The following is a 23445-nucleotide window of genomic DNA, read 5'->3' as shown; positions in this document are numbered from 1 at the left end:
TAAAGAACATGTTGTTTTGGATAAAACAATCAGTTTAGCTGCAGGATGAGTTCTTACCAAAGTAGTTTTTAGTCTCATATTGATGACTGACACTGACATCATCACCTTTGAATTTAAGTTAAATGAAAATAGGCTTTCGATTTACTGTAGTTTCTTTGAGTTTTTATCTTCACATTTTGCATGTTTCTTAATTATTTCAATGCCCGTCGATGTTAATGATCTAATTTTTTCAACAAAAGGTGTAAAATCAGCAGCCATGTAAATTATTAGAAATGTATCCACATTATATATATATATATATATATAAACATCTTCAGTGCGTTTTTTGGTCTAATTTTTTTTACTCATATTAATGTTCTTTCATGTGTGCTTGGGTTGTGCTATTCTTTATTCTATAACATAATTATTAGTTATCCTATTTCTATCATACCGTTCCGCTCTAGATTTTTTTCGCATATGGATTTTGATTAAATTGTAAGTGACACAGTTCAAATCAGACACTCGTGTATTCTTTTTCTTTCAGACGTCTTAAAATCTTTCTTGCTTAATTATTCTCCATCTATTTTGCCACTTATTTATTCACTATTTCTCTATTTTTCATTTATCTCCAAGCTTCATGGACCAATTTAGCACCAGAGTCATGTTATAGTACCTTATTTTAACTAACTATCTTGGAATCCAGTTTTTTTTAAAATTATTTTAATCCTAATACGTGTCTCAAGCTGCATACTAAAGCATAATTTCAGTAGTATCTATGAGCTTTTTAGTCTGTATAAATGAGTAGTCACTACCTAAATTTATCAGTAGTTGTTAATTAACTAACCTATCAATATGAGGTTGTTGGGGGTTGTTGAATTTCATTAAAATCATTAACCGATCTAATTCAGACTACTGTTTAAAACCCAGAAGTACTTGATGGCCGTTTCGTCCCACTATGGTACTCCTCATTAGTGCCGTTCCACAACAAAATGATCATCCAGTGCTTTCATGCTTTCAATGGTGGTCTAACTAGGGTCGATTCATGATTTCAATAAAATCAAATAACCTATTCAATGTCGATTCTAACTTAATTTTGCTTTGAATTTTGCTTTTTTAACATGCTTTTTAATACCATATGGTAGCTTTTTTTGTCATATAACGTTAAGTTTTATGTAAGAGTTGTTAACTGTGTCAGCTATCATGACAATTACATTCAGTTAGCTACATCGGTCAGAATCTTAGTGTTTATAATGTAAACACAAAAATGCGACAATTTTTTTGGTTATTGACTAAAATGTCTCTTATTAACCAAACCTGAAATTGCAAATCGATAATTAAATAATTCATTTTAATCGTTTCATTAACGAGTTACAGTGTCCAATGGTACTTTAAAAATAAAAAAACCAGCATCTGAAATACTTCATCTACTAACAGACTAAAACTTAATAATCAGTTGAATCACTTCTTCACATTACCGAAACGGTTAAGCTCCGGTTCACACGAAAACGTACTCATGAAAAAGTGCTAAAAGGGATTGGATACTTATAGGAAGAGATAAAAAAAATAGAAATTAACCCTAGTTTGATAAAAATATCCAAGACTCCATCTCTGTTTATAATGCTTGTGACTTAATAACAGTATCAAGGTAATCTGCAGAGGATGCACAAATAAGATAAGAGACTGACCAATTACAGTCCTAAACGTCAATGGAAAGATTCAAACAACCAATACAAGGTGAATTAAACCTCACCCTATTGTGCAAACCCATGGTCATCTGAACTCAGCAGCTGAGTAGATAACTCAATGGCACTTGAAGTGAACGGTACTGGCTTCGCGTCCCGAAGTGTACATCAATTATGGAATGCAGGTACATCCATCGCAAGAGTCCCAAGTAACACAAAACGTCCATCATGGATTCCACTGCTAGCTACCATCCATCTTTGCTTATCAAGAATAAATGTATGTGTATTATTAATTTGGATTTTTTTTTCTAATCTAGAGAATCACTGCGAATATCTTGTTCTTGCCTACCTTCTGTATTTAGCTTTGGTAACCATACTGTCTTTTCTAGCCTTTCTCATACGTCTCATTATGTAGTTGCTCAAAATATTAAATGCAATTTTTCTCTATATTTCATGTTCGTTTTATTTAGTACATATATGTTACTCCATAATCGAATCAGATACATAGTTTGATTCATAGCATTAGTGATCAATCATACATAACCCTCATCTGTGGATTAAGATGTTTTCCTTATTCTTAACAGTAGTATTAAAGTGAACGTAGTTAATCTGATAGGACTGAACGAAGTCTAAATAAGTTTCACCAAGTTTAAATGCTAACATTACTTCATTCCACAATATTGCCAACTAGCGTTTTAACCTGTAATAAAGTATATGGACTACCACATATGTTGTTGTTATTCACTCGAATCAAAATAATCAACAGTGTTGCATTCACATACACCTTATCCTGATAGATTATTATTAGAAAACACATAATTCTGGGAAATATTTCAATATTCTTTCTAACATTTAAATCAAAACAAATTCCAATCACGTAGCTCATTACTCAGATCTTCTGATTGTTTCTCGTGTGAGATCTTTCAATGCATGTAAAATTATGGTAAATTTACTGTCATAAACAGTTAAAAATCAGCAAAATTGATTAATTTCATATCATGATTTTAACAATCAAAATGTGTCAACAAATTTAAACCCCTTAACCACCGATAATAAACAAAGTCAAGTAATCTGACACTAATCCAGTTACCTAAGTTTGGGGGATTAAGTAATCATATATGACTTTGATATCTTTTTGTGACTTAATGGTTCATCAAAACATGTTACAATGGATCTATACATTTTAAATATCACTAAGCTAAACATGCTTCGAGAACATCAAGGTCATCTATAAACCTGTAGATGTTATCTATTTTCTGTACCTGGGACCAACCTTGAATTTAAAGCTTCTTTTGATACTATCCGACTGTTATTTTGTGTTTGGGGTTCAAATGTGGAAAATTCTTGTGGAGTGAGTAGCGGTTAGAAAGTCAATATCGAGTGTGTGAGTACCCGAAATATCAGTTTCCTAGGTTTTGTTCGTAGTTATTCAGAAATAAGCTTTGAGATCTAAATGTACTATACACGTTTTCCACTGTCTCATGTTTTTTCATAGACGGGTACTTTAACAGAAGATGGTTTGGATATGTGGGGTATTATTCCCTATGAAGATGGTTTATTTGGAGATCCGGAATTAGAGCCATCAGAGTTGGATAATGGTCCTCTAATGGAATGTTTAGCGACTTGTCACTCATTGACATTGATTGAAGGAGTTCTGTCCGGAGATCCTCTGGACTTAAAGATGTTCCAGTCAACTAAATGGGTAAGGATTGTACCTTGTTCTAGTTTTTTTCCGCTCACAATTTTTACTTCTCTGAAACCTAAATGTCGTAGTTACTTTGAGGTTATTGTCAGATTCACACACCATAACATGTGAATTAACCTACTAGATATTTTTGGTACAGGTAAGAAGGTTCTGATAGTGTGTTTCCGCTGACAGAATGAGGGTTTGGGAAAAGATTGGTTTTGAACGTAGTTAACTGTGACCCCATCGATGGCTTCAACTATCTTTTGAGTGTTTACTACTTATTGACAGCTAGGACGTCATTCAAAGTTAGTAAGCCTAGAAATTTTTTGAAGCAAAGAGATTCAACAACCTTGACTTGTTAAGCATTGTGGTAGATTCACATACAACCGAATGATCCTCAAACTGTATGAGATTCAATTTCTGGATTTTATTTCTGACAGCTATCAATTATATATAGATAAGATGCAAATCTAGTAACATTGAGGCATATTTTCTAAAATATCACGAAAGCTTGTTTAAAGGATGTACTTATACAGCCATACAACAACACGTTTATTAACGTAAACAAATTCATTGTCGATCTTTTTGTTTTTGTCAGGAACTCATTGAAGAAGCTGCTGATCACTGTAAATTTGAAATGGCTGTCCCTGCTATCGTACGTCCACCGAGTAAAACCAGTTTGAAGGAAAAGACTTCTGAAAAATTTAATGATGATGTAAGTTATGTTGTGTAGATAGGTTTGTGTCTTTACATTACAGTTTCTTATACACTTGATAAAGAATGCCGACTATTTCAACCTGAGAGAGTCGATGTATGTTCTGATGATAAAATGTGGAGTAGTGTTGCCTATTGTGCTGGACATAGCAACTGCTCTGGTCCTTGTTGTACGATTACTGACAGTTTATCCTATATTGTTATTTTATTAAAAAAGGAAACCTTTCCTACTGGACTATCTTGTCCTTTGTTATCGATTCATTGTGGCCTTACGTCAATAATTCAGTTTCTCGATACACCATCACTCTGTAGTAAGTTTTTGGAATTGCGCAAAGTCAAACTAAACGAAACTTGCACTCATGCTAGGAAAATTAACTGTGAATATCCTTCCTGCAGTTAGGTCCCAAACCATGCAAATAAAGGTTTGAATGTGGAATACTTTACTCTTTTTTGCAACGAGATTGTAATGAATTCCTAGAATCGTTGTTTATGTACACTTTGAATGTTACTGGGAAACACGAGAGAGCTCAATGTATTAGAAGTATCAACAGAATAAACTAGATTCATAAAACTCCATGAGAGACTGTTGGGGATGCGTACAAACTAAGTGTTTCAGCACAGAAAACCTGTTAATCCAAATTCGTATGATATAACTTATGGAAAAGTAACGGTACTCAGCTACGTAATTGTTTTTTGAGGAGAGATGTCGACGACAACTATTTTTCACAGTCGTCCATTTAACTAAATGGCTTATAAAGCCACCTACATTTACGTGCCTATATCAGCACACATACACGCGGCACTATAGCGGTCTACAATGTTAAAATATCAGTGGTTTGTTTTTGGATAGTTTATACCATAGGTAAATTGTAGTTTTATCAATTTATAGAGATGTACTTGATAAACACATCTGTAGCTGTAAATAAAAGGCCAATATGGGGCTTAACTTCTGTAGCGTTATAGAAGCCTACACATCTATTAAGAAAAATTTCCAATCGTGTTTTATTTCATTATGTTAGGCTCTAAGTGAGCGTAGATTTTGGCCACTAAGGTATCTGGTTTGACATAGTTTACCTTGGTATTGACAAAATGGTCGTTTATACGGCTTCATGGTGTAGCTCTTTAGTGATCAAACTTATTTTCAAGTACCGTTGTTATGTTTTGGCATCCTAAAACTTATTCGAGTTGGATATCATGATCACTACTTGCCCTTATAGACATATGGTATCAAATCACCTAACGTAATGCTAAAACAAAGTGAATATCTAAATGCAACGCGGTTGATTTTGATAAACAATATTTATAATGTTCGGAAAGCATACATGAATAGATAGCTTATTTTAATAGATTGTAATATTTTTAAAGTTCGAGCTTGTATGTCAGCTTAGTAAATTACGATTTGCTTCTTTTCTGTGTTTTATAAAAATGCTTTTCATTGAAATCGAAAATCCTGATTTCACACACTTGTAGGATATTCCATATGAAGTGGGTATTTTACGTCAATTTCCATTCAGTTCTTCATTACAACGTATGTCTGTGATTACTCGTGCTCTCAATCAAAATCATTTCAATATCTATACTAAAGGTGCACCTGAAACTATTGAATTATTGTGCAGATGTGATACTAGTAAGTAAAATGTGAAGATTGTCAAGAATGATTGTTATTATTATTATTATTATTATTATTTAATGTTAATACAACCGGTCAGTTATATGCAATGTTAAACCTATCACAAATATGTATCAACCCAAGTTCCCACATCGTTTTAACACTCTGAGACGAAATGATAAATATGTATACCAAAGTGGTATTAACATTATGTACAGTAAGATGATTTAGTGTGTACAATGTGATTTAAGAAAGTTTCTTGAATTCGTGTGACAAAAAGTATTTAATCGTTTTAAAACTGAATATCTAAAGGCAAATAATAAGGAATTGAGTGTATGTTGACCTTTATAAAAGATTTGGAGCCATTTCACGCAGCACCTTTAACCACTAATTGTGTCGACCAGGTTGTATGCGTCTATTAACATGTCTGAGACCAACAGTCAATGACTTCTTGGACTAATCGTATTTCTCGATTTGACGGCCCCTGGTTACACACTACCCAATATCTCACATCGAAGTAGGGGGTGGTTGGACAGGTTGAGACGTGTTACAACTGTCTTAATGGATAAGAGTTCACACTTTCATCAACTGGTTTGTTATCTTTCGTTGGTTACGCAATACGTAACTATAGCATCGTTCACTCGGTTGTCATAAAATAAATAAACCATGATTCGAAGACATCTATAATCAAATACTAGTAACCTGTAGACATCCTCTTTGAAAGATTACACTTCATAGCCATGAAATGGTGCGAAACGAGCCAGTGCTCACTATGCTCTTTTTTCTGAAAGACTGATCTATCACTTACGTCACAGTTGACACTTGGTGACAAAAGCCAACTGACTTCTTTTATTTTGTTCTTAAATTTCGTTAGACACCAACCCAACAGGATAGATGATATCCCTCGATAAATGAAATCATTGGGGCACTCTACGACCTGACTGTTTGTGATCAGACTAAAAATTGATACAGGTCGGTGCTGGAGCAAAATATTTGCATGTTCATGTAGAAAAATTCATTTTAAGTATACTGACATTGTTGCACTAGATAATCATACTACTGTGTATTTTTTTGAAGTCTTCACCAAAGAGAACTATATTTTCTGCATGGTCTAATTCCGTATGTTGGTTTCATGGTAGGAGGTCGATCCCTAAATTTTTAGATGAATTTGTAAATTTGGGTGGTTATCTATGACGGCACTAAGCGAAAGTTGGGATAGTGGAAAATTCTGGCCTACACAACTGGGTGTTCGTAATTCTGATGACAGTTCATCATTAAATGAATCTCGACCAACAGTGTTCATGTAAAGAACATTCACAAGAATAATATACTTCTTTGGCACACTTTTTCTCTACAATAAACATCTGACAAATCTAATTGAACACTTGGTTCGGTTTCCTATGCTCTTCTAGTAACCCCTAGGCTGTCTACACGGCAACTTGAACACGAGAGAAAAGGCGCGAAATATGGAAAGACCACTCTACTCCAAGGTTTCTTTTATGTGCAGATAATCTAGTGCGTTTATAGCATTTCAGATGGCCTTGGGCCGGAAAGTTTTGGAATACTTCTAAACACAGTAGCAGGATAGGTAATCATCCAATCAGAAAAGTGACAAGTGACTCTCCCCTTACTAGATCCTTCTGGTAAAACTTTTATTGAATGCTTTTTGAATAAAGTGTTTCCCAGTGTTTTCAGGACCTCTTTTGAATTTTTTCGATGAATTTCCTTGTCTCCTCAACAACATTACCACAAAACCTCTTAGTCAATGGAGTCAGATTCTATACCCAAATTAAGAAACGCGATTGTTAGGTGTTAGTATTAATGCCTATGTTCTAGAACCAGATAAAGGGTGATTATTTGATCCGAACATTCATATCCACGTCAGAAACTAGCCTAATTTTTCCGCTTTGTTGCTGAAGAGCCTTAGTTATGCATTAAATTCACTTAGTATTGTTTGTTTGAATCTTCCCATCGATACTAAGTGAATTTAAACTTCACCCCATCGCACAAGCAAGTGGCTATCAGGACTCAGTGGCCGAGTGGATAACGCGATGGCGTTTGAAGCGAGGGTACTGGGTTCGAGTCCCAGAGTGAACATCAACTCTGAGATGCAGGTACATCCAGCTGACGAGTCCCAAATAGGACGAAACGCGCGTCCTGGATTCCACTGCTAGCCACTATCCATCTTTGCTTAGTTATGCATTGTTTAATTATTGTCGGTTTCATTTTAAATACTATAAATTCTCGACATTACATTAATGTGTTGGTGTTTCTTGATAATTTCGTTTAACGAAGTATTAGTAGACTGGGTTAGTATATATGATGTTAAGATTTCACCTTATTTAATGTATTTAAATAGCGGTCATTCATAACGTGTAAATTAATGTAATTATTACAACTATGTGATATATTAGCGCAGTACATTTCGAACAATCTGATCACACATATATTTGTTAAGAAAATTAGGGTGGGTGAACATGCACCAAAATGGTTGCAAAGACAAATAGAGTCGAATGACCCAATAAGAGTAGAGGATAAACATCCATCATCCTCTATTGCCAAACATATAATCGAAACAGGTCATAAGATTGATCTGAACTCGGCTTTTGTTGTGTTGTTTAAAAGTGTAAAAGGGCGTATACTGAAGTTTATTGAAGCCTTAGCCATACGAAAATTCAAACCCCCTTTGTGTATTCAAAAACAGTTTGTTCTCTCCCTAAACCTACCCTGGTAATATATGCTTATTATCCAGAGTGATTAGGTGTCAAATTGTTTTCACATTTCTTAGTTGAAAGCATGAGTCGATTGAAATTAGATCACCATGGAAAACCTGGAAGCACTGGACGGCCTTTTCGTCCTATTGTGGGACTCCTCAGCAGAGTGCATCCACGATCCCGTACTCGCGAGATTCGAACCCAGGACCTACCAGTCTCGAGCCAGTGCCACAAAGCCCCTTCTGATAAGTATATGTGTGATCAGATTGTTCGAAATGTATTGCGCTAATATATCACATAGTTCTGATAATCTTCGTCTTCTTATTACATTATCAAAATTTATCAAAGGGACTAATTGCTTCAAATGTAATTATTGTCAATTTGAAACAGATCCAACAAGTAATCGATAGTTGAAGAGTTGTGAAAATGTTAGAATATATTTTATGACTAGGAAACATAGTAATAATAATATTGTAGTTGTTCAGTTATTATTGATAAAACCTGGTAAACGGCATAGTTTGTACTAATTCATCATCTCATATCTTTCAAATGTCAATTATAATATTCGATTCTAAGTTTAATGTTTGTCGATTTATCCGTGATATTCACAACCATCATATATTTATATCAAATTAAGTTCAATGCTTAATTTTTTATGTCAAAGGTTATACATTATAAGCTGAATCATGAAATATATATATGTGACTTGGAATTTATTCATTGTCACTTATCAAGTATATACTTAAAACTTTTACCAAAAAAAACTGTAGACAACTTTTCAATACTCGTTTTTAATAGAAATGTATTCAAAAGACAAATGTGTCGAACTAGTACACCATGCTAGCATACAAGTTACTTCGATTAAAGCACACACAGATATAAATTTTATGTAATCAAAATAATTGTGTTTAATAACCTGTTTGATATTTCTATGTCATTCTGAATAGATATTTGTACATCTGTTGTGTTTTTGAATGTGTTCATCATGTATCCAGATGAATAATAAACAATGAACATTAAAATTTTTAAGATAAAAACTAGATCGAATGATAGTGACTAGAATTTAATGCAATAGAAATCAAAGAACACACATTGTAGAGATCTTAGAATTGACAGTAGATGAATTTATATTTGTATAATATCAATTTGTATAAACGTGAGGATAACAGGTTATTCTATCGATAATCGACCAGTATTCTTGTATTGATTTTTTTCAACACTACGACGGAAGAATAGCTTATTGAAAGTCATCGTAATTACTTACTCATGTCACCCCTCGTGAAGGAGCATAAGCTGTCCACCAGCGTTCTCTATCCAACTGTGTCTTGAGTAATCCTTTCCAGTTGCTGCTCATGCTTTTTATGTCTGCTTCCAATTCTCGGTGCAGTGTGTTCTTTAGCCTTCCTCTTCTCCTTTCGCCTCCAAGATTCCAAGTTAGGGCCAGTTTCGTGATGTAGTTTGATTTCCGAAATGTATGTCCTATCCACTTCCAATGTATTTTCCTTATTTTCTTTTCATGTGAAAGCTGGTTTTTTCTCTCCCACAGTAGGCTGTTGCTGATAGTATCCGGTCAACGAACACTCAGTATCTTCTGTAGACAATTGTTTATAAGAACTTATACCTTTTAAATGAAGGTTGTAATAGTTCTCCAAGTTTCAGCTCCATACAGTAGGACTGTTTTGACGTTCGTATTGAAGATTGTCACTTTGATATTGGTTAAGGGTTGTTTTGGGTTCCATATGTTCTTCAACTGTAGGGATGCTGTCCTTGATTTGCCGATCCTTGCCTTTACGTCTGTATCAGATCCTCATTGTTCATCGATGATGCTTCCCAGGTACGTGAAAGATTCCACATCTTCTAGAGCTTCTCCATTAAGTGTGATTGATTTGGTGTTCTCCGTGTTGTATTTGAGGATCATGCTTTTTCCTTTGTGTATGTTGAGGCCTACTGCTGCAGAGGCTGCCGCTACACTAGTTGTCTTCATTTTCATTTGTTCGTATGTATGAGATAGAAAGGCCAAGTAATCTGCGAAGCCCAAATCGTTTAGTTGTATGCAAACTGTCCATTGAATGCCGTGCTTTCCCGGTGATATGAAGGTCTTCATAATCCGGTCAACCACCAGAAGAAAATGGAAGTGCGAGAGTAAACAGCCTTGTCTGACACCGGTCCTCACTTCGAAAGCATCTTTGAGCTGTCCTCCATACACGAATTCGCGGTGTAGTCCGTCGTGTTAATTTCGGATGATATTGAAGATGTTCTCAAGTACACCATAGTTCATTTATTTGAAACACATAAATATTGGTACAGGGGGAAGAAATATGGGACGCTTCATGATTTTTCTTGTCATCCTTGCGCAGGGCCATGCTAATCTTCTCTGTATCGTTGCAATATCAGTATATGTACCGCCGAAGCGAGTACACCATAATGTCGAGGAAGATTCTATAAAGTCCTCCTATAGACACTGTCAAACGCTTTCTCATAGTCAAGGAAGTTGATGTAAAGTGATGAGTTCCATTCAATTGATTGTTCAACGATGATCAGTAGTGTTGCGATTTGGTCTGTGTACGACTGATGTGTTTTTAAAAAAAAACACTAATTAAGAGTAGGACTGCTATGTATAATCCTCTTCTATGCGATTTAGAAAACCCGACACAACATTAGAAAAGAACTACAACCCAATTTATAGCTATCTTCAGTATTTTTATAATCTTGTATCTAACAATTGAGAAGACAAATGAAAAAGTTTACTGCCACTTCGAATTATAATGCACATTGTACGATATGTATAAATATCTTTAGTAGAGTTTAAGAGGTCTATATCCTTAGTGATGTTTACGATTTAAAAATATTCTAAATGACATATTAAACAAATCATTTTTCTATTTGATTGATTGTAGTCGAATGTTTAGTGAATATTACATTCCTTATCATCAAATATAATTTATCATAGTGAATGTACTCTATTTTGGAATATTTACTTACTAGTACAATTGATTGATCACTGGGTGGTGATGAATGTCATGCGTGTCAAGTCCTTCTTAGTGCTGATCGAATGCTATCGATCAAGTTGCGATGTGGCCACTAGTCTAGGTGGCTCGACACTGTGTGCACTATGTTGAGATAAGATGGTGGTCGGAGGTGGTCAACAGGAAACCCTGGACCCGGGTTTCGTGCTACTTGGCACTCGTCAGCAAGGTGTACCTGTAATCTTGAGGGAACTGGTTCTCCCTGACAGATTCGATCCCGTGTCACTCAGCTTTACAGTCAGAGACCTTACCACTGAGCTATTCAGGCCGTGACCAACCTCCTGTAGGACTGAGATCTAATCACAGTTGATTGATCACTGGGTGGTGATCAATATCATGCGTGTCAAGTAAATTAGAGATTTTCTCCACGTAGTCTTTCATTTATAGTTTAATGATATCAACTTCATTAATTTGATTATATATATAGACTATTAAAATTACCTTTTTGTTATATAATTGTAATGTTCACAATAGATTTCGATGAAAAATGATATGATGTGATTATAATCTCGAAGGGATTATTTTTCTCCATATTTCTGACTTTTAAAATCTAATATTTGCATTTCAAAATGTTAAAAAAAACTCCCATCACTTTAATTAGACAAACACATTATAAGCCGATAATATTGTTTTTCATTTGATTTTCACTCTTATATACTGTTAGCGGGATATATATATATATATATATATATATATATATATATATAGGGATTTAAGTATGTTCCATGCAGGATTATGTTGGGGCACGTTGATCGGTTACTTGTTAACCAATCAGCGCTAGCGGATGCTTGGAGAAGACTCTAAAACCTTTTCGTATGGAATTTTTAAATATACTGTCGTTTTTTTCCCACTATGATTCCTACTTCTATCCAACCTTGTTATTTGGTATATCATTAAGTCCCTGTTCAATCGTGTTCTGATTTGGGGATTTGTCGAATGAACTAGTGTTCAAGAATACTGAGCAATAAGAGTAGTAATATTTATATCATGCGAATATGTAAAACATTAAACTAATCAACATAATTTGTAAGTCAATGATAACAGTGGAAAACAATTACTTGACTAATCAACTTACTATTATTATTACTCGTTTAAAGATCCTCATTATATTAAAAGACTAATATTCAAATCTTAATCTTTTACTATTATTACTATTCACTACTTACTACTACTTCCAATCACTACGATATCTGAGCCAATTTATTCCATATTTTGTAATTTACACTGACATTCATCAGTAAATTTATAATTCTAGCCTACAATGTTTTTTTTTAACTAATTAATATTTGCAAATCATCCAATTAATTCTAATTTACATATTTAAAAGAGTGGAATTTTGCTACGTCTTGTCTCTATCCAAGTTTTTGTATCTTTCTGTATTTGTTTGTGCATAAATGGATTAGTGGTGGTGTTGCTTTGTAAAGTTTTATATATTTTTTACTTTTTTTTCAAAAAAATTCAAACATTACACTGTATTACATATTTTAACTGTTAATGATATTGAAAACATGAGAAAACAAATTAATTTATCGGTTGATAATCACGTTTTTTTGCTCATTGTTTTGGATAAGCCATTTCAATACATATATATATATATATATAACGTTCCTTTTTATCTCGTTTTGTTGCATACATATACCGCTTTTCAAAAAAGATCATTAATTACCGTAACCTTACGAATATAAAATTCCTACATTCATTATTATGAATGATTATTTATTGATTGTCAAATTGTGATATAAGTTGATCATATATTTGTTTCATATCATGTTTGATTGTTAAATTTCAATTGTGATCTAGTTGGTTGTTATGCTGAAAAATTTGTAATGAATTAATTTGCATACAATTAATAAATCACTTAGTAGTTTGATCGATTTTATATTTTTCTAGTCTAATAGAGTTGATCGAATTCTATCAACTGATATACAATGTGACGGGTAGTTTAAGCACCTAGAGATGATATGAGTTACATTAGGATATTAACTGATTGAAGGTAGTCGACTATATTTAGCTTTCGTTTTAAGTGTAATTTATATGTTGAGTGACTTATGTTGATTTGGTGGATATTTGATTTCTTTCGATTTAATCAAGAAGTCATAGTAGGTATCATTACCAAAGTTTGACTTGATAATTTCGAATAAATTGACCATTGGGTAGATTTTTATAAATAAATTTATATATTTGTTATATCTCGATGAGTAAGCCACTTCTTCAGTGAATAAATAACAAATTTAATTTGTTTTACACTCAGTCACGAAACGTCAGAAAATTTGATTTTTTTTACTCATCGGGATATTTATTTATAATAAGTCATAGTCTTCGAAATGAAATTACGTACGTATTACAATTACGAGCGAAACAACTTTCTGAGGTGTTCAATTTTATCAACTATTACATAATTGTGAACCATAATCCAATTGATAGGAAACATTGACAATATAATTGAATATTAAAGATTCCCATTGTGAAAATACGTACATTCCACCCCAATTTATGTGTACAGAAGAAATTTGTAACCCCCCTATCCCTTCCATGACTGGACTCTTATTATTTCTAAATTTTATTTTTAATTTTGTTATCATTTTAAGCAGAGATGGATAGTGGCTAGCAGTGGAATCCAGGACGCGCGTTTCGTCCTATTTGGGACTCGTCAGCTGGATGTACCTGCATCTCAGAGTTGATGTTCACTCTGGGACTCGAACCCAGTACCCTCGCTTCAAACGCCATCGCGTTATCCACTCGGCCACTGAGTCCTGATAGCCACTTGCTTGTGCGATGGGGTGAAGTTTAAATTCACTTAGTATTGTTTCTTTGCTTACCATGCTTGTGAATTAAGGTATATCGAGGCAATACGCACAGTATGCACATATGCCAATTAGAGACTGACCAGTTGCAGTCCTAACACATCGATGGGAAGATTCAAACAAACAATACTAAGTGAATTTGTTATCATTTGTTTGTAATTTTCTGCCTCTTTCCGTTTGTATTCTTCACTATCTAATAATTTACATACTTCTTATTACGTAATGATCTTAATGTTTTGTGATGATTATTCTAGTCTGTTCACCCACGTTTGACCTCCTATTTCTTATGTTTAACTATTGATAAGACTTTTGTTATCGTAATTTCATATTCTTACTACTATTAGTACACCTGCTCAGTGTCTCGAAATACGTTCATTTAATTATTGAGTATTGTGTTTGTTCTTGATTTGTGTATAGATAAAGAAGTAAGCATTAACATGTTGAAATCTATGGTATGTACGATACGATGGGTAGAAATATATCCTCATATTGTACCTAATCAACGTACTATCATTCTATTGTATCTTAACTGAACATTGTATATAAGTGACAATTTGGTTTTTCTGTAGTTAGCGTTTAATTACTTGATCACTGAAGTTTTTCTCATGATAGATTTTGTGAACAATTAACCTCTCCGTCATTATTAATGGTAATCAATAATTCAGTAATTCTAGTACATAAACTCTTAAAAAAAGAAATAAAAATGGATCTTTTACATATGTTCCAGGCAAACTAATGTCAAAGTTCTCTAAGATGTGGTTAATTCGAGGATTGTTTGTTGTATTAACTCTTCCAAACAGTTAAATAATCATTATCATATTCAAGTTTTTTTTAAATTATAAAACAACGGCAATTTTTTTATCAGATCTTATAATAGTTTTTGTTATGTTCTAAGCCCCGTCAAATAATGCGTGACTAAGCGCCAATTAGAACACCGGCTTATATGACCTTGTCCCTGTGCTAAACTAATGACGCGTTAACCAGCTCAAGAAACATTGAGTAAACTCTGAGTTCTTATTGGTCCTCTATATAGTAGCTTCTCGTCTAGCTCATCTAGTTCAATCCAGTAATACAGATATCAGCTTCCACTGTAAGGATCATATATTTTAAGCATACGCAGTTTATATACAAGCAAACCCGACCACATCATACCATAAAATAGAAAATAACAATTATACACCATCAAGCCAAGGGTGACTGTGAATGTGAGGGACTATAACAAATAGGTCAAAAATAACTTAACATACGTAGTGATCGTCCATAAATAATTCCTAGCACTTACCATTCGTTTATTCATCGCTCTCATACAACATTTTTATTTGGTAATTTAGTATGAATCGTTAAATTCTATCTGTTGGTTTACTAAAACAAAAGCGATGTGTCGAAGCTGATATTACCAATCATTTTTAAGATAAATTTAGTTTTCGTCATCTAGTAAAGTTTTTGGTACCATCTTTATGCTTAAATTTTCTGATGTAAGTCATATAATTCATTTACGAAATGTAAGTTTATGTATTAAGTTTTGTGATGTACTGCATGCACAAGAGCTAGTGAAAATACACCAATGACCATAAAAACATTTGTATAACGTAGATTCGGACCTACAAACTTATCGAATGAAAACCAGTTATTTGTACTACCAAGTTAACATATAAAGCTAACTGGTTAGTGTATTTACTATATCGTAATTAAAAAGTAATGTTTCCTAGCTTTTTGTTCTTGCCTAATTACGTACACTTTGGTATTATGTTGATCTTGTTGAGTAGAATCTAGTATTTATACGTAAATTTCGCAAACCAGTTTTTTCTAATCACTGTTGATAATAATCGTTTTATCATCGTAATAAAAGCATAGTACCATATCAAGTTGTTCATTGTATCCAATCAAATAATCCTATATTTTATATTTGATAAATTTTCGGACACAGTTTCTTGTCCATAATAATGTCAGGGTTTTTTTAAAAATCAATATTTATTCTAGTTATTGCACTTCAACACATTCAATACGTATGCAAAGAAAGTTTAGATGACACTTATATTATTGAATTTATTCATTATTCAATGCCTTCCGGATGTAAATAAATCAGTATGATTTAAACGTGACATAAGAAACTCTTTGTATTACAGGGTTTGTATCAGTTTACAATAAAATCCTACTATTCATTTTAATAATTAGGACTTTATCAGTTAAATTAACTCAATTATTATAATCAGTCTGATTAACATTATTCCATTTGTATTTTCATCAGTACTGAAGATAGTCTGTAGTTAATTGGGTAAATCAGTTTAAACATCGGGTTATTATTTTTACCACTTATCAAACGGACAGATTTTTTCATATACTTAGTTCCTTCTCATATCTTAATTTTTTATTTTACTTTATTTATACACATAAATATTGGTACAAGGGGGTACCAGATACATATGCGCCACACAAATCTCATTCAATTTGTGTGAGGGCTGTGATACTGCTCGGGTGCCCAAACTGAAGCAGGTGGTTTTCTTAAGGGGCCACACCCGGAGCCTTTAACCTGAAGGCCTAATCCACAAGACAGTGGAGCATCGTAAGAAGATGCAGTCCCATGGTAGTCGGTGACCAACAATAGGTTCATATGCCATTCGTTCCATCAGGATCCTATACTTAGTTCCTTCTCATATCTTAAAGAGAGCAAAAATTAAGAACCAAACAGAATTACATTAAAAACTATTTTATTCTGTTCAATTTTATGTTCTTGCTCTCTTTGGAATAGATAATGTTTTTGATTTGTAGTTTTATTTTCATTCATTTATCATATCATTTGTTTGTTTTAACCATGAAACAAACAACTTAATCGCACTAAATATTTTGATGCTTAGTTTCTCTAAGCAAATAATATACCAGTGTCCTTTTTAGGATTAGATGAAATTCATATTTAATGTTTTCCAAAAGAAAAATATTAGACATATTTCAACATTTCCAACAGTTTATTCTATCTTCTAATGGAACATATAAATAAAGCTGCATATTGGTTGTGTTTGTTAATGAACTTCACTTATTGGTTTCTTCCATTCTTTAGTTCCTAGAGATTTCCATTCTACTCTGTTGGAATACACACGTGAAGGTTATCGAGTTTTAGCGTTAGCTTGGAAACCATTGAAAGCAACCTATACAAAAGTTTTACGTGTATCTAGGGATCGTGTCGAGCAAGATCTGCAATTTCTTGGTCTATTGATCATGGAGAACCGTTTGAAACCGGAAACAACTCAAGTGATTGAAACTTTAAGATATGCTAATATTCGACCTGTAATGGTGACTGGTATGTTTCTTTTTCATTGATGTGTTTGTTTTCAATGTCATTTCTCCTGGAAGTGATCTTTTAGATTATTTTCTCGAACAGTAACTAACTACAGTTTATATAGGTAAACATTAGATGTAAACTTGGAGTATTCTGAATATACATATATATATATATATATATACATTGACTTCTGATCACCATATTTGGCTATTCGGAAAAGTTACCAAATAACTTGGTTTCGACATTTGTTTACTTAAGCTCATCTACTTAATGATCAGTGTTTATCTGATACTATTTTTAAGATTTTCTTGTGTACGGCAGTTTTAATTTCTCACTTGTGTTTGGTTGCACTATCGTTGAATCGTCTTTGCCTGTTAGTTGTTCAACTTATCTGATCTAGTTAGATCGGTCTGCATATTGCTAGCGCCACTGGAACTGTTTCATTTTCACCATTAAGCTTGTCATTTATGCTAATTATGCTGACAAATGTAAGTAGTATGTGGCATCAACCGGAAGTGGAATATCTGGCAGCAGAAAATTGAGATGACGAAATCAGAAAGGAAATCAGAGAGCAATCAAAACAACAAAATAATTAGAGGAATAATAGAGTATGTAAGTGGCATGGTAAAGATGTGCAAATGATTTATTTTAGGTATGACTTCCTTACTTCGCCAAGCCACTATGTGATTTTGAATTATTCAATAAATTGGTTTCTACCACCTGAGTTTTCGTTCATTAATTATTATTATTTGACCATCTAAACGACCATTAATAATAATAGAACATCCGGTGTACGTTTCTGAATAAGTCACAACAGGTTCTTTTAAAGTGATACGCTTAACTGAATTTAACGATGAATAGTATGATACTGTTTAGTAATAAAACAACTTTATGGACTGTAATTTATATATCTTAATGGAATTATCATTATTATGCAAGTGTGAATACTGAATTAGCCAAAGTGAGTTTTATTTCAAATTGCGTAGAATAGTAAATATTTTCTGGTGCATTATTCCATTTATGGAGTTTCAAATGTGATAAGATGTTAGATTAACCGAAAGTAATCATCATAAATCGTTTTCATCTTTTTTTATTTCAATTATCTATTTCATAATAGTTTCATAAGTAACAATAACATACAGGGTATAAATACCAGTGGCATTCTGTAGATTCATTATTAAGTTTATTTAATTGTAAAATATTGATAAACATGTGATTTAAAATGATTTATAATTTTGTTGAAAGTCATTAATTAGTGTTTGTAGAAAATCAGTATTATGGTGCCAAATTTGAAATCTTTCATGATAGTTCAGAAAGAAAATGGCAATCTACTAAGTTGCTTATTTTATTTTATTTAAACACATAAATATTGGTACAAGGGGTTACCAGATACATGTGCGCCACACAAATCTCATTTTATTTTGTGTGAGAGCTGTGATACTGCCCGGGTGCCCAAACTGAAGCAGGTGGTTTTCTTAAGGGGTCACACCTGGAGCCTTTAACCTAGAGGCTTGATCCATAATGCAGTGGAGCATCGTGAGGAGATGCAGTCCCATGGTAGTCGGTGACCAACAATTGATTCATACGCCATTTGCTCCCTCAGAATACTGAAGCCCATGTGCACCATTGGTTTGGAATCAGAGTTTCCCAACTCGCCTAGGTGGACTTTCTGTGTCAACCAACCCGGTTAAACGTCGGACATTCGTTTTCGTCCTCTCAATTTCGTAAACAACACCGGTGCCACGATAAGGCAGTGAGTAGGAATTCCGTGGCAGTTGCTGTATACGCGTGGCCATATGAGAGCATTTGGAGAGGGAGAGCAGACTCTCCACACTTTCAGTCGTACCAGGGTATGTAGGGGCAAGTTGTTTATAATAGATTGTAATTGTTACTTTAAAAAAATGAGATATATTTCGAAATTTAATTTCTTTTTGAAATTGTTCATCGTTTGAACGATAAGAATTCCTTTTCAATCCTTACAGCGGATGGTGTTCACACTAGGTTCATTTTCAGCTATTCGGCCTTAACTCATAGTTGGCAGGAAATCTTATAACTGGTTTCATTTGAATAATACTCAGAGAAATTTTTTTTGAAATAGGTCAGTCGATAGTAGATCATTAGATATATGTCTTAGTTGTAACTGGTGTAAATGTTTTTTTTAATTTGTGCAACATCATTAACTAAATCTTGGCGTTTGACCATTTTTCCTAGTATCAATAAAGTATTTTTTGGTTCTTCGGTTTAGAGTGTAAGCTTTACCTTTAAATCACAAACCCTTTTAGTTAAGAAACAATGCGGGTTTTTTTGTTTTGATGTACTAAGTTTGTCCAACGTTCTATGAATAGTGTATCCTATATGTGAAGCGCTAAACGTACTTTTAAAAAATCAACATTGAGTAATTGAACAAGAAATCTATTTAAATTAATATTTCACCATAATTTTGTCATTCGAATTTGAAAGAAAACTCCAAATTAATGCTAGCAATCTGATTAGTAAGTGAAATATCACTGGATTCATTCAATGGCAGATTAAACAGACAATTAGTTCGAATCTCCAGTAGTTCTATATGTTCCTGTTAAAACAATCTTGAATTTTCGCCGCCCCTCACGATTATTTTGTTAAACAATAATCTCAAATATGCCTAGTGAATAAATGTGAATTAATGCATCTAGGTTAACCGAACAGACAATGATTGACAAATCAGGTTAGCAATATCGCTAATTATTCCACATCCAAATCATTAACAATTGAAAGAGGCGTAGAAATATTGTAGATTTTCTTTACTTCTCCTACTATTCAGGATTCCATAGAATAAATGCTTGCATACTCAGTTAGTAATTACTTTGATGATCGTCATTTAAGAATGTAATTTTAGTTTTGTATTAGGTCTAATAATTAAAGTTTTATAGAATCTGTTATTGATTGATTTTAGCTTCATTAATGTTCAGATTTCAAGTTTTGTTTTTCTACCTGAATTTTTACCGCTTTACATGAACACATTTTACGACAGATAACATGGTTGACCAATGCGATTTGAATAATTTCTACTTTTCAATCTTATTAAAAAATCTCAAAGTAATTATCGTCCATTTATGTGTCGGATGTTTTTCTTATCATAAAATCGGTATCCGCATTTTCACCTACTAATTTCTAAAACTTGAGAAGAACATCAAGATTTTTGTTTATTTTGTGGATATATCTCACGTTAAGCTCCCTTATGACTTTAAAAATGTGGATGTAATCATAACATGTTACGATTCAGTCGAAGTTACTACATGATGTTATCGTTTTCATGTCATCTTATTTAGTAACCATGTTCTCTTTTATTTAATTTCATAAACTGAAAAAAACATCGTTTAATTGTACTAGGCTCAAATTAATAAGTTAATTGTATTGCATAACAGTTTCATAACTTTCTTTGAATCATCATTAGAGTTTTGTTTCTTTTACTCGGTCAATATCTTTATTAAATTAGTTTTTCATGTAATAAACATTACACTAAAACAGTTTACATGATTTCATTTCAATTTTTGTGACTCAATGGAATTTCGTAAATTAATACTGTATGTCAATTACAATTACAACAAATGTATTATTGCTCATCATTCAACCTTCTTATTTAGGTGATAATATGTTAACTGCATTGTCCGTAGCTCGAGATTGCGAGATGATCGATGAACTGGATCGTATTATACTTGTGTCTGCGAAACCACCACCACTTCCTCCTCATGTTCAGTCATCTAGTTCGAATGATTCTGTGACTTGTTCTGCCAAAGGTGATCTAGCAAGTGATCAACAACATATTGATACTTCTTCAAATCATGTTAGTTTACCATCCATTCTGTTGACACAATCACAAGGAACAAGAAGCAATAATAGACCACGTACACACTCAAGTTTTAATGCAACAAATTCTTTATTTGAGGAGAACTTCTTCAATCAACAATACGATTCATTAGTTGAATTTCATTATGCTGAAGATTTACACAAACCAGTCACTGAAGTGACAGCTACAACTGAAACAGGAACAACGAGGAAATTTCATAAATCTCGGCCTGTTAATCGTACTTCGACTAAAAGTGATGCTGATGCTCACACATTCTCTGTAAGAAATGGTACGAAATCCCGAAAATTGATGCATCGCTTATGTGAAGATGTCCCATGTGTGTAAGTTCATATGAATTCATTAGTGAAAATCTCCTACCAAACCAATATTTATTTTTCCATTTTGTAAATGTAATTGCTCTCATCTAGACCGTTCAGAAAATCCTTTAGGAAACACGTCATCAATGATTATTTTACTGTGTATACCTTACCTATTTATCTGCTTTATATTTGCCTCTTCATTAACACAACCCTTGTACAAGTTAAGAGGTTTTTTTTTCCTATCTTCCTATGGACTTATATATTTACTAAACAACTACAAATCTAAATGTACGGCTTAAGTAAATGTCACCGCTTTTGTTGACCGACATTGCCTACAAGATCTTATCTCTACTTTAGTTGTACCTTAAAATCTCTGAACTTCAAGTTGTGATGCTAACAACTCAGCACCTGGATTATTCATGAATAACATCTTGAATTAGTCGGAATGTTTCAAATATTGATCTCTATTTAGTTTCTAATTATTCATAAGGAATACGTGGTCAACCATGCGATGACTCAGTCTCCTATGTTTCAAGCCATATTTCGATATTTAAGTTCTCTGCGTTGTACGATTGTTTGATCACAGATACTGTTAAAAGTTATTTGAGAAATAGGGCAGTTCGAAAGTAACGATCATAATTCAGACACTAATTTCAGAAGTGTTCACTCAACCTTGAACTAAGCTGTATTGTGTGACATCTGAGAACCCTGCATATGTTTGTACGACGTAGTAGATAAGGATTTATGGTTTACGGGTTCCTGAAATTACTAGAAGTTGGATGATCGGAAGTAATTGTAGTGCATTTCCGTTCACTGTTGTATGATAGTTGGAAATTATGTAACTAGAGGCGAGGTCTCGTGATATAAACAGCCTGACCATTGAGTACTATGGATTTGCATGAATGATGTCTCCTCTGAAACGATATATTCATGATTTAGAGATTCCGGTTTGACCTATTAGGTGGTCAGTTAGAATCCTGTTCCACTTAACCTCGTTAGCGTTTGCCACAAACTGTTGGATCGAAGCTGAGTATGTTAATCATTACTCGACTAACCAGCTACTTGAATTACGTTTACTGAAAATATGTAAACTGAGCTAACAACTGGTCAAATAACGTTTTCCTGGTGTTTTGGTGCGGCCGCAATGATCCGACGCTATTCGCTACTCAAATGTTTTACTGCCTATTAATTGTTTTGTTGAGGAATACTTTTAAATCTGTTTAATTCCAAAATTATCGTTTGTGTGTATTTGGTTGTTTTAATTTGATTTTCGCTCAGCTCACGTGGATGTGAACAGCATTCGTCACCATCTTCAAGCCCACTGACAGATATAACTGCGGTGCCTAATGTTTCCGTGAATGGTCACCCTCGTACTTCTTCATCCGATCAACGAGAACATCACGACTATGAAATAGGAAAGAGTGGATGTTATTTAAAAGATGATTTACATTCGGTATCAAATCATCGTTTGAATCGCACTCGTCCTGTATCTATACGGATGCTCGATCGACCTGATTTCCACCTAGCTATATCTGGCAAAACATGGGCTATCATACGAGAATATTATCCGTGGCTTATACCAAAGGTGAGTAATAATTGGATTATCAACATACATTAGTTAGGCGATGATTTCAAGCCTCCTATCATTTGTGTAGAGAAGTGTATTGTTTACACAGCAGAGATGTTTTATGTAACTAAAGCATTATGTGAGTTGATAAGCAACGATATCAACTCAATAATGGACATATTGTCATTCAATATGATGTAATTTTCATTATGTAAGTAATAGATTTATCATAGTACCTCC

The 23445-nt window shown here is 33.4% G+C and overlaps 1 protein-coding gene and 1 non-coding gene across 2 annotated transcripts in view; both read left to right on the top strand.

Annotated features, from left to right (window-relative positions):
* Positions 1-23445, top strand: part of Smp_208060 (putative cation-transporting atpase worm) — a gene marked incomplete at its 5' end in the record, with an annotated part of 53800 nt that overhangs the window by 10124 nt on the left and 20231 nt on the right. The window contains 6 exons of the mRNA XM_018795624.1: positions 3157-3363; positions 3947-4063; positions 5533-5689; positions 17271-17510; positions 21116-21659; positions 22917-23223. Of these exons, the coding sequence (XP_018649918.1) occupies positions 3157-3363; positions 3947-4063; positions 5533-5689; positions 17271-17510; positions 21116-21659; positions 22917-23223 (1572 nt within the window). The remainder of the gene's footprint in view (positions 1-3156; positions 3364-3946; positions 4064-5532; positions 5690-17270; positions 17511-21115; positions 21660-22916; positions 23224-23445) is intronic.
* Positions 7983-8048, top strand: Smp_tRNA_01164_Gln_TTG.1.1. Its single transcript has one exon. It is a non-coding gene (tRNA).

Source organism: Schistosoma mansoni, chromosome 2 (assembly GCF_000237925.1).
Source record: "Schistosoma mansoni strain Puerto Rico chromosome 2, complete genome".
NCBI lineage: Eukaryota > Metazoa > Platyhelminthes > Trematoda > Strigeidida > Schistosomatidae > Schistosoma > Schistosoma mansoni.
This window is presented reverse-complemented; position numbering and strand designations above follow the sequence as displayed.